The 12,996-nt window shown below is 40.3% G+C and overlaps 1 protein-coding gene across 1 annotated transcript in view; it reads right to left on the bottom strand.

Annotated features, from left to right (window-relative positions):
- The window catches only part of LOC311226664 (TSC22 domain family protein 4-like), a gene marked incomplete at its 5' end in the record, with an annotated part of 47,116 nt that overhangs the window by 3,465 nt on the left and 30,655 nt on the right, over window positions 1-12,996 (bottom strand). Inside the window, one exon of the mRNA XM_084312079.1 lies at window positions 9,563-9,614. Coding sequence (XP_084168205.1) covers window positions 9,563-9,614 — 52 coding nt within the window. The remainder of the gene's footprint in view (window positions 1-9,562; window positions 9,615-12,996) is intronic.

Here is a 12,996-nt window from a genome sequence, read left to right as displayed (position 1 = left end):
AAAAGACAATAGAATACAGTAGAAGACAATAGAAGACAATATAAGTCAGTAGAAGACAGTAGAAGTGAGCAGGAGATAGTAGAAGACAATAGAAGACAGTAGAAGACAATAGAAGACAGTAGAAGTGATCAGGAGATAGTAGAAGACAATAGAAGACAGTAGAAGACAATAGAAGACAGTAGAAGTGAGCAGGAGATAGTAGAAGACAATAGAAGACAATAGAAGACAGTAGAAGACAATAGTAGACAATATAAGTCAGTAGAAGTGAGCAGGAGACAGTAGAAGACAATAGAAGACAGTAGAAGACAATATAAGTCAGTAGAAGACAATAGAAGACAGTAGAAGACAATAGAAGACAGTAGAAGTGAGCAGGATACAGTAGAAGACAATAGAAGACTATATAAGACAGTATAAGTCAATAGAAGACCATAGAAGACAATAGAAGACAGGAGAAGTGAGCAGGAGATAGTAGAAGAAAATAGAAGACAGGAGAAGTGAGCAGGAGATAGTAGAAGACAATAGAAGACAATAGAAGACAATAGAAGACAGGATAAGTGAGCAGGAGATAGTAGAAGAAAATAGAAGACAGTAGAAGACAATAGAAGACAGTAGACGTGATCAGGAGATAGTAGAAGACAATAGAAGACAGTAGAAGACAATAGAAGACAGTAGAAGTGAGCAGGAGATAGTAGAAGAAAATTGAAGACAGAAGAAGTGAGCAGAAGATAGTAGAAGAAAATAGAAGACAATAGAAGACAATAGAATACAGGAGAAGTGAGCAGGAGATAGTAGAAGACAGTAGAAGACAGTAGAAGACAATAGAAGACAATAGAAGACAGGAGAAGTGAGCAGGAGATAGTAGAAGACAATAGAAGACAATAGAAGACAATAGAACACAATAGAAGACAGTAGAAGACAATAGAAGACTATAGAAGTCAGTAGAAGTGAGCAGGAGATAGTAGAAGACAATAGAAGACAATAGAAGTCAGGAGAAGTGAGCAGGAGACAATAGAAGACAGTAGAAGACAGGAGAAGTGAGCAGGAGATAGTAGAAGACAATAGAAGACAATAGAAGACAGGAGACGTGATCAGGAGATAGTAGAAGACAATAGAAGACAGTAGAAGACAATAGAAGACAGTAGAAGTGAGCAGGAGATAGTAGAAGAAAATAGAAGACAGAAGAAGTGAGCAGAAGATAGTAGAAGAAAATAGAAGACAATAGAAGACAATAGAATACAGGAGAAGTGAGCAGGAGATAGTAGAAGAAAATAGAAGACAGAAGAAGTGAGCAGAAGATAGTAGAAGAAAATAGAAGACAATAGAAGACAATAGAATACAGGAGAAGTGAGCAGGAGATAGTAGAAGACAGTAGAAGACAGTAGAAGACAATAGAAGACAATAGAAGACAGGAGAAGTGAGCAGGAGATAGTAGAAGACAATAGAAGACAATAGAACACAATAGAACACAATAGAAGACAGTAGAAGACAATAGAAGACTATAGAAGTCAGTAGAAGTGAGCAGGAGATAGTAGAAGACAATAGAAGACAATAGAATACAGTAGAAGTGAGCAGGAGACAATAGAAGACAGTAGAAGACAGGAGAAGTGAGCAGGAGATAGTAGAAGACAATAGAAGACAATAGAAGACAGGAGAAGTGAGCAGGAGATAGTAGAAGACAATAGAAGACAGTAAAAGACAATAGAAGACAGTAGAAGACAATAGAAGGCAGTAGAAGTGAGCAGGATATAGTAGAAGACAATAGAAGACAATAGAAGACAGGAGAAGTGAGCAGGAGATAGTAGAAGACAATAGAAGACAATAGAAGACAGGAGAAGTGAGCAGGAGATAGTAGAAGACAATAGAAGACAATAGAAGACAGGAGAAGTGAGCAGGAGATAGTAGAAGACAATAGAAGACAATAGAAGACAGGAGAAGTGAGCAGGAGATAGTAGAAGACAATAGAAGACAATAGAAGACAGGAGAAGTGAGCAGGAGATAGTAGAAGAAAATAGAAGACAGGAGAAGTGAGCAGGAGATAGTAGAAGAAGATAGAAGACAGGAGAAGTGAGCAGGAGATAGTAAAAGACAGTAGAAGACAATAGAAGACAGGAGAAGTGAGCAGGAGATAGTAAAAGACAGTAGAAGACAATAGAAGACAATAGAATACAGGAGAAGTGAGCAGGAGATAGTAGAAGACAATAGAAGTCAGTAGAAGACAGTAGAAGTGAGCAGGAGATAGAAGACAATAGAAGACAATAGAAGACAGGAGAAGTGAGCAGGAGATAGTAAAAGACAATAGAAGACAATAGAAGACAGGAGAAGTGAGCAGGAGATAGTAAAAGACAGGAGAAGACAATAGAAGACAATAGATTACAGGAGAAGTGAGCAGGAGATAGTAGAAGACAATAGAAGTCAGTAGAAGACAATAGAAGACAATAGAAGACAGGAGAAGTGAGCAGGAGATAGTAGAAGACAATAGAAGACAATATAAGACAGTAGAAGACAATAGAAGACTATAGAAGTCAGTAGAAGTCAGTAGAAGTGAGCAGGAGATAGTAGAAGACAATAGAAGACAATAGAATACAGTAGAAGTGAGCAGGAGATAGTAGAAGACAATAAAAGACAATAGAATACAGTAGAAGACAATAGAAGACAATATAAGTCAGTAGAAGACAGTAGAAGTGAGCAGGAGATAGTAGAAGACAATAGAAGACAGTAGAAGACAATAGAAGACAGTAGACGTGATCAGGAGATAGTAGAAGACAATAGAAGACAGTAGAAGACAATAGAAGACAGTAGAAGTGAGCAGGATATAGTAGAAGACAATAGAAGACAATAGAAGACAGTAGAAGACCATAGTAGACAATAGAAGTGAGCAGGAGATAGTAGAAGACAATAGAAGACAATAGAAGACAGGGGAAGTGAGCATGAGATAGTAGAAGACAATAGAAGACAATAGAAGACAGGAGAAGTGAGCAGGAGATAGTAGAAGACAATAGAACACAATAGAAGACAATAGAAGACAGGAGAAGTGAGCAGGAGATAGTAGAAGACAATAGAAGACAATAGAAGACAATAGAAGCCAGGAGAAGTGAGCAGGAGATAGTAGAAGAAAATAGAAGACAGGAGAAGTGAGCAGGAGATAGTAGAAGACAATAGAAGACAATAGAAGACAGGAGAAGTGAGCAGGAGATAGTAGAAGAAAATAGAAGACAGTAGATGACAATAGAAGACAGTAGACGTGATCAGGAGATAGTAGAAGACAATAGAAGACAGTAGAAGACAATAGAAGACAGTAGAAGTGAGCAGGAGATAGTAGAAGAAAATAGAAGACAGAAGAAGTGAGCAGAAGATAGTAGAAGAAAATAGAAGACAATAGAAGACAATAGAATACAGGAGAAGTGAGCAGGAGATAGTAGAAGAAAATAGAAGACAGAAGAAGTGAGCAGAAGATAGTAGAAGAAAATAGAAGACAATAGAAGACAATAGAATACAGGAGAAGTGAGCAGGAGATAGTAGAAGACAGTAGAAGACAGTAGAAGACAATAGAAGACAATAGAAGACAGGAGAAGTGAGCAGGAGATAGTAGAAGACAATAGAAGACAATAGAACACAATAGAACACAATAGAAGACAGTAGAAGACAATAGAAGACTATAGAAGTCAGTAGAAGTGAGCAGGAGATAGTAGAAGACAATAGAAGACAATAGAATACAGTAGAAGTGAGCAGGATATAGTAGAAGACAATAAAAGACAATAGAATACAGTAGAAGACAATAGAAGACAATATAAGTCAGTAGAAGACAGTAGAAGTGAGCAGGAGATAGTAGAAGACAATAGAAGACAGTAGAAGACAATAGAAGACAGTAGAAGTGATCAGGAGATAGTAGAAGACAATAGAAGACAGTAGAAGACAATAGAAGACAGTAGAAGTGAGCAGGAGATAGTAGAAGACAATAGAAGACAATAGAAGACAGTAGAAGACAATAGTAGACAATATAAGTCAGTAGAAGTGAGCAGGAGACAGTAGAAGACAATAGAAGACAGTAGAAGACAATATAAGTCAGTAGAAGACAATAGAAGACAGTAGAAGACAATAGAAGACAGTAGAAGTGAGCAGGATACAGTAGAAGACAATAGAAGACTATATAAGACAGTATAAGTCAATAGAAGACCATAGAAGACAATAGAAGACAGGAGAAGTGAGCAGGAGATAGTAGAAGAAAATAGAAGACAGGAGAAGTGAGCAGGAGATAGTAGAAGACAATAGAAGACAATAGAAGACAATAGAAGACAGGATAAGTGAGCAGGAGATAGTAGAAGAAAATAGAAGACAGTAGAAGACAATAGAAGACAGTAGACGTGATCAGGAGATAGTAGAAGACAATAGAAGACAGTAGAAGACAATAGAAGACAGTAGAAGTGAGCAGGAGATAGTAGAAGAAAATTGAAGACAGAAGAAGTGAGCAGAAGATAGTAGAAGAAAATAGAAGACAATAGAAGACAATAGAATACAGGAGAAGTGAGCAGGAGATAGTAGAAGACAGTAGAAGACAGTAGAAGACAATAGAAGACAATAGAAGACAGGAGAAGTGAGCAGGAGATAGTAGAAGACAATAGAAGACAATAGAAGACAATAGAACACAATAGAAGACAGTAGAAGACAATAGAAGACTATAGAAGTCAGTAGAAGTGAGCAGGAGATAGTAGAAGACAATAGAAGACAATATAATACAGTAGAAGTGAGCAGGATATAGTAGAAGACAATAAAAGACAATAGAATACAGTAGAAGACAATAGAATACAATATAAGTCAGTAGAAGACAGTAGAAGTGAGCAGGAGATAGTAGAAGACAATAGAAGACAGTAGAAGACAATATAAGACAGTAGAAGTGATCAGGAGATAGTAGAAGACAATAGAAGACAGTAGAAGACAATAGAAGACAGTAGAAGTGAGCAGGAGATAGTAGAAGACAATAGAAGACAATATAAGACAGTAGAAGACAGTAGAAGACAATAGTAGACAATAGAAGTCAGTTGAAGTGAGCAGGAGACAGTAGAAGACAATAGAAGACAGTAGAAGACAATAGAAGTCAGTAGAAGACAATAGAAGACAGTAGAATACTATAGAAGTCAGTAGAAGACAATAGAAGACAGTAGAAGACAATAGAAGACAGTAGAAGTGAGCAGGATACAGTAGAAGACAATAGAAGACTATATAAGACAGTATAAGTCAATAGAAGACCATAGAAGACAATAGAAGACAGTAGAAGACAATAGAAGACAGTAGAAGACTATAGAAGACAATAGAAGACAGTAGAAGACAATAGAAGACAGTAGAAGACTATAGAAGACAGGAGAAGTGAGCAGGAGATAGTAGAAGACAGTAGAAGACAATAGAAATCAGTAGAAGACAATAGAAGACAGTAGAAGACGATAGAAGTAAGTAGAAGACAATAGAAGACAGTAGAAGACAATGACAGTAGAAGACAATAGAAGTCAGTAGAAGTGAGCAGGAGATAGCAGGAGACAGTAGAAGACAATATAAGACTATAGAAGACAGTAGAAGACAATAGAAGACAATAGAAGACTATATAAGACAGTATAAGTCAATAGAAGACTATAGAAAACAGTCGAAGACAATAGAAGACAATATAAGACTATATAAGACAGTATAAGTCAATAGAAGACTATAGAAAACAGTAGAAGACAATAGAAGACAGGAGAAGTGAGCAGGAGATAGTAGAAGACAATAGAAGACAGTAGAAGACAATAGAAGACAGTAGAAGACAATAGAAGACAGGAGAAGTGAGCAGGAGACAGTAGAAAACAATAGAAGTCAGTAGGAGACAATAGAAGACTATAGAAGTCAGTAGGAGACAATAGAAGACTATAGAAGACAGTAGAAGACTATATAAGACTATAGAAGACTATAGAAGACTATATAAGTCAGTAGAATACTATAGAAGACTATAGAAGACTATAGAAGACAGTAGAAGACTATAGAAGGCAGTAGAAGACTATAGGAGACTATAGAAGACAGTAGAAGATAGTAGAAGACAGTAGAAGACTATAGAAGACTATAGAAGACTATAGAAGACAGTAGAAGACTATAGAAGACTATAGAAGACAGTATAAGACTATAGAAGACTATATAAGACTATAGAAGACAGTAGAAGACTATAGAAGACAGTAGAAGACTATAGAAGACAGTAGAAGACTATAGAAGACTATAGAAGACAGTAGAAGACTATAGAAGACAATAGAAGACTATAGAAGACAATAGAAGACACCAGAAGACAATAGAAGACAGTAGAATACTATAGAAGACAGTAGAAGACTATAGAAGACAGTAGAAGACTAGAAGACAATAGAAGACAGTAGAAGACTATAGAAGACAGTAGAAGACTATAGAAGACAGTAGAAGACAATAGAAGACAGTAGAAGACAATAGAAGACAGTAGAAGACAGGATAAGTGAGCAGGAGATAGTAGAAGACAATAGAAGTCAGTAGAAGACAGTAGAAGACAATAGAAGACAATAGAAGACAGGAGAAGTGAGCAGGAGATAGTAGAAGACAATAGAAGACAATAGAAACCAGGAGAAGTGAGCAGGAGATAGTAGAAGACAATAGAAGACAATAGAAGACTATAGAAGACAGGAGAAGTGAGCAGGAGACAGTAGAAGACAATAGAAGACAATAGAAACCAGGAGAAGTGAGCAGGAGATAGTAGAAGACAGTAGAAGACAATAGAAGACAATAGAAGACAGGAGAATTGAGCAGGAGATAGTAGAAGACAATAGAAGTCAGTAGAAGACAGTAGAAGACAATAGAAGACAATAGAAGACAGGAGAAGTGAGCAGGAGATAGTAGAAGACAATAGAGGACAATAGAAGACAGGAGAAGTGAGCAGGAGATAGTAGAATACAATAGAATACAGGAGAAGTGAGCAGGAGATAGTAGAAGACAATAGAAGTCAGTAGAAGACAATAGAAGACAGTAGAAGACAATAGAAGTCAGTAGAAGACAGGAGAAGTGAGCAGGAGATAGTAGAAGACAATAGAAGTCAGTAGAAGACAGTAGAAGACAATAGAAGACAATAGAAGACAGGAGAAGTGAGCAGGAGATAGTAGAAGACAATAGAAGACAATAGAAACCAGGAGAAGTGAGCAGGAGATAGTAGAAGACAATAGAAGACAATAGAAGACTATAGAAGACAGGAGAAGTGAGCAGGAGATAGTAGAAGACAATAGAAGACAATAGAAACCAGGAGAAGTGAGCAGGAGATAGTAGAAGACAATAGAAGACAATAGAAGACTATAGAAGACAGGAGAAGTGAGCAGGAGATAGTAGAAGACAATAGAAGACAGGAGAAGTGAGCAGGAGATAGTAGAAGACAATAGAAGTCAGTAGAAGACAATAGAAGACAGTAGAAGTGAGCAGGAGATAGTAGAAGACAATAGAAGACAGTAGAAGACAATATAAGGCAGTATAAGTGATCAGGAGATAGTAGAAGACAATAGAAGACAGTAGAAGACTCCCAAAAAAAGAAAAAAACTGTCTTTTAGTCTCAGTGAAGTTTCAACAGAGGTAATCTATTATAACCAACTAATTGAAGTAGAAAGCATTTCGTTGTGGCCAATCTTATTTGGAAACATGACACAAAATAATAGTATTTCGCTTTTTATTTGAAACAATATTTAATCGTGTTTGGAGGTGGGTGTTCTGCGTCTGCCCCCCCCCGTGCCAAACAAGCAGGCCAACCTCTTGTTCGCGCGTGAGCCCGTTATAATTACACTACTGTCGCTATTTTATAATAATAATTATAATAATAATAATTATTATTATTATTATTTTACAATGAACTATAATGAATTATGGGTCATACAGAAGTTAAACACGCCAGTGTTGAAACTAATGCAGAGAAGCTTATTTCCGCATGGTAGACTGCAATATTCATATTCTACCACCGGGCGCCAGGTACGCACGGCCGGAGCTGTGCGTAGATATACGCACAAAGTCAAGCACACATTCAGATTGATAAGTCCCACACTTTGCTTAGAAACGATCGTACGCACGGGTTACGCACATATCTGTGCGTACGCAACGTTGATAAATGAGGGCCCAGAAGACTATAGAAGTCAGTAGAAGACTATAGAAGACAGTAGAAGACTATAGAAGACACCAGGGCCCTCATTTATCAACAATTCTTAGAAAGTGTTCTATTTTCATACGTAAGCACAGAATTTAGAATGTGTGTACGCACAGAAATATTGGGATTTTATCAACCGTGCGTACACGGGTCCTACGCTCCTCCGTGTTGATAAATACCTCTTTGTTCTACCGTCAATGCTCGTGCATGATTATCCATATATGCACAGTAAACTAACTTGATCATTAATCAAGCTGTTGTATCTTTACGCTTATGAAAACATTAAATAATAGGCTATAGGCCGTCGCTTTGCATTAATAGCCTATATTCTCAAATGGCATTTAATGGCTATCCGACTCCTTGTCGCTATCCTCGCGGACGGACCAGTGTATACCTTATATCATATCATATTCATATCATAGTTTACTCTATCAGCCTACCCAGCATGTAATACGTTCTTTGTTAGAACTCAACTCGTTATTATTTTGCGCATAGATTGCAGAAATACGGGAACGTTTTGATTTATATTAAAAGGCTTTGACATTGTAAAACTAAATACGTGGAATTCTGTAAGCAGAATACAAGTCATATCACCCACACGATATATGCTGTGTCCAGAGCATGTATGCTTTTCATTCATTTAAGACACATTTATTGCAAGGGTTTTGTAATACACATACATCCTCTGTTCTCGTTGCAATGCGTTTTTTATTCTTTCTTATACAGTAGGAAGGGGGAAGAACACTATATCGTGGGTGTTCATATGACTTGTATTCTGCTTACAGCTTCGAAATTCCACTTGTTTCGTTTAACGTTATGGCAAAGCCTTTTAAATATAATCAAAACGTTCCCATGTTTCTGCGGTCTGTGCGCAAAATAATAACAAGTTGAGTTACGCGGAGCGCAGTCAGTCAGTACACCCTGTATATTCCGATAATGCTATAAACCATGCTGCATTCATTCGGAGAGAAATACCTATTATTCCAAATGCTATTTATAGGGTTTTGACCATAATTACACTACTGTTGCTATTTTACAATGAACTATAATGAATTACGGTTCATACAGAACACGCCAGTGTTGAAACTAATGCACGGAAGCTTATTGCCGCGTTGTAGTCTTCATATTCTACCGGTACGCATGCTCCGAGGTGTGCGTAGATATACTGTACGCACAAAGTCAAGCACAAGTTCAAATTGATAAGTCCCACACTTTGCTTAGAAATGATCGTACGCAGGGGTTACACACATATCTGTGCGTACGCAACGTTGATAAATGAGGGCCCAGAAGACTATAGAAGTCAGTAGAAGACTATAGAAGACTATATAAGACAGTAGAAGACTATAGAAGACTATATAAGACAGTAGAAGACTATAGAAGACTATATAAGACAGTAGAAGTCAGTCTTACCATGGCCTGTTCTATCTTGCTGTCAATGGCGACCATGCTGTTACTGGAGTCACTGGAAGACAAACAGAACCACACACAGAACCACACACACACACACACAGAACCACACACACACACACAGAACCACACACAGAACCACACACACACACACACACACACACAGAACCACACACACACACAGAACCACACACACACACACACACACACACACACACACACACACACACACACACACACACACACACACACACACACACACACACACACAGAACCACACACAGAACCACACACACACACACACACACACACACACACACACACACACACACACACACACAGAGAACCACACACACACAGAACCACACACACACACACACACACACAGAACCACACACACAGAACCACACACACACACAAACACAGAACCACACACACACATGACCACACACACACACACACACACACACACACACACACACACACACACACACACACAGAACCACACACAGAACCACACACACACACACACACACACACACACACACACACACACAGAACCACACGCACACACACACATAACCACACACACACACACACACACACACACACACACACACAGAACCACACACACAGACACACAGAACCACACACACAGAACCACACACACACAGAACCACACACAGAACCACACACACACACAGAACCACACACACACACACAGAACCACACACACACAGACACACAGAACCACACACACACAGAACCACACACAGAACCACACACAGAACCACACACAGAACCACACACACAGAACCACACACACACACAGACACACAGAACCACACACACACACAGAACCACACACACACAGAACCACACACACACACACACACACAGAACCACACACACACAGAACCACACACACACACACACACACACACACAGAACCACACACACACAGTGTGTATGAGATTGATTGATAGATTGATTGATTTCAGGCCTCTTGGATGCACAACACATTACTGATAATATATTCAACAGATCCTGTAATGTTATATTATTATATTATGTACTGACTGATTTAAAATACAGCATATCATATTAAAACAAAATCACCATTGTGGTATTTGTTTGTGTGTAAATACCTGTGTGTGCATCGCAGTGAGTATGTGCGTGTGTGTACGTGTGTATGTGTGAGTGTGTGTGTGTGTGTGTGTGGTTCTGTGTGTGTATGTGCACACCTTTGTATGCGTCCCGCCAACCCCCCACCCAGTTGCCGTGGTTACCTATGACAGAGGAGGAGCAAGGATAGCAGGGTCGTCTCAGAGCCCCGTCCAATGGGAGGGGCTTTGCCACGCACAGACCAATGAGGGCGACGCTGAGATAGCAGTTGGGGCGGAGTTAGATTGTTGGTGTGGTTTAGTGGTTTATGGTCAACGGTCTGAGCAGTCCAGTTTGGGTGAGGTGTAGGGTTTAATATTAGAGATTGAGGTTGGGTTAGACTTTTGGGATTAAGAGATTGAGGTTGGGTCAGGATTTGGGGATTGATAGATTGAGGTTGGGTTAGACTTTGGGGATTAAGAGATTGAGGTTGGGTCAGGATTTGGGGATTGATAGATTGAGGTTGGGTTAAGGCTTTGGGATTAAGAGATTGAGGTTGGGTTAAGGCTTTGGGATTAAGAGATTGAGGTTGGGTTAAGGCTTTGGGATTAAGAGATTGAGGTTGGGTTATGGGCTGGATTAGAGTTTTAGGCTGGTGAGATTGAGACATGGTTGGTTGTAGTTGGACATTACATTGACACGATGCAGACTGGGGTCTGTTCTGCCTCAGAGTGTGAGGTTGTGTCAGAGTGTGTGTCAGAGTGTGTGTCAGAGTGTGAGGTTGTGTCAGAGTGTGTGTCAGAGTGTGTGTCAGAGTGTGAGGTTGTGTCAGAGTGTGTGTCAGAGTGTGTGTCAGAGTGTGAGGTTGTGTCAGAGTGTGTGTCAGAGTGTGTGTCAGAGTGTGAGGTTGTGTCAGAGTGTGTGTCAGAGTGTGAGGTTGTGTCAGAGTGTGTGTCAGAGTGTGTGGTTGTGTCAGAGTGTGTGTCAGAGTGTGAGGTTGTGTCAGAGTGTGTGTCAGAGTGTGTGTCAGAGTGTGAGGTTGTGTCATAGTGTGTGTCAGAGTGTGTGGTTGTGTCAGAGTGTGTGTCAGAGTGTGTGGTTGTGTCAGAGTGTGTGTCAGAGTGTGTGGTTGTGTCAGAGTGTGTGTCAGAGTGTGAGCTTGTGTCAGAGTGTGAGGTTGAACCTTGGTGTTTAAGTGAGCTTGTGTCAGAGTGTGAGGTTGAACCTTGGTGTTTAAGTGAGCTTGTGTCAGAGTGTGAGGTTGAACCTTGGTGTTTAAGTGAGCTTGTGTCAGAGTGTGAGGTTGAACCTTGGTGTTTAAGTGAGCTTGTGTCAGAGTGTGAGGTTGAACCTTGGTGTTTAAGTGAGCTTGTGTCAGAGTGTGAGGTTGAACCTTGGTGTTTAAGTGAGCTTGTGTTAAGGGTTGGGCTCTGGTTCTGGTCAGATGTTGGTTTGACCCAGGAGGCTGAGTTTGACCTCTGGCTTTAAGACTTGGACACGGTGAACTCTGAGATGTGCTGTTATTGATCCTGGGATCAAAGGCTACAGGTTTAAAGGTCAATCTGGCGCTAGGCCAAGACTCCCTGGCCCTGACCCCTGCACGACCTCTCCCCTCTCTATGACCCCTCAGCACAGCAGGAGGTAACTCCTTCTGCTTCTCTTTTGCTCTGTCTCTCTCTCCTCCCTTCGCCTCTATGCTCTTCCCTCTCTCTCTTCCTCTCCATCTCTCTCTCTCTCCCCCTCCCTCTATGCCCTTCTCTCTCTCCCTTCCTCTCCATCTCTCTCCCCCTCCCTCTATCAGACCAACTATCTGTAGGGTGAGGGTAGGAAGTGGAGGGGTGAGGGGGGGGTGGGGGCGCTGCGGGGCAGGGGGGGGGGGACAAGGAGGAGAGAGGAGAGGAGGAGGTTGCAGGGTTGGAAGTGGGAGAAGGGGAGAGGGTGGGGGGGAGGGAAAGTGGGCGAGGCTGTTTTCGAATTTCGAACACTGAGATGATTTTCTTCACGCTGCCGAACATAACTGACCAATTACAGTCCACTGTCGATGATGACTGACCAATTACAGTCCACTGTCGATGATGACTGACCAATTACAGTCCACTGTCGATGATGACTGACCAATTACAGTCCACTGTCGATGATGACTGACCAATTACAGTCCACTGTCGATGATGACTGACCAATTACAGTCCACTGTCGATGATGACTGACCAATTACAGTCCACTGTCGATGATGACTGACCAATTACAGTCCACTGTCGATGATGACTGACCAATTACAGTCCACTGTCGATGATGACTGACCAATTACAGTCCACTGTCGATGATAACTGACC

This window comes from Notolepis coatsorum (assembly GCF_963971535.1).
Source record: "Notolepis coatsorum genome assembly, chromosome: 4".
NCBI lineage: Eukaryota > Metazoa > Chordata > Actinopteri > Aulopiformes > Paralepididae > Notolepis > Notolepis coatsorum.
The sequence above is the reverse complement of the archived record's forward strand: the minus strand, read 5'-3'. Positions and strand labels throughout refer to the sequence as shown.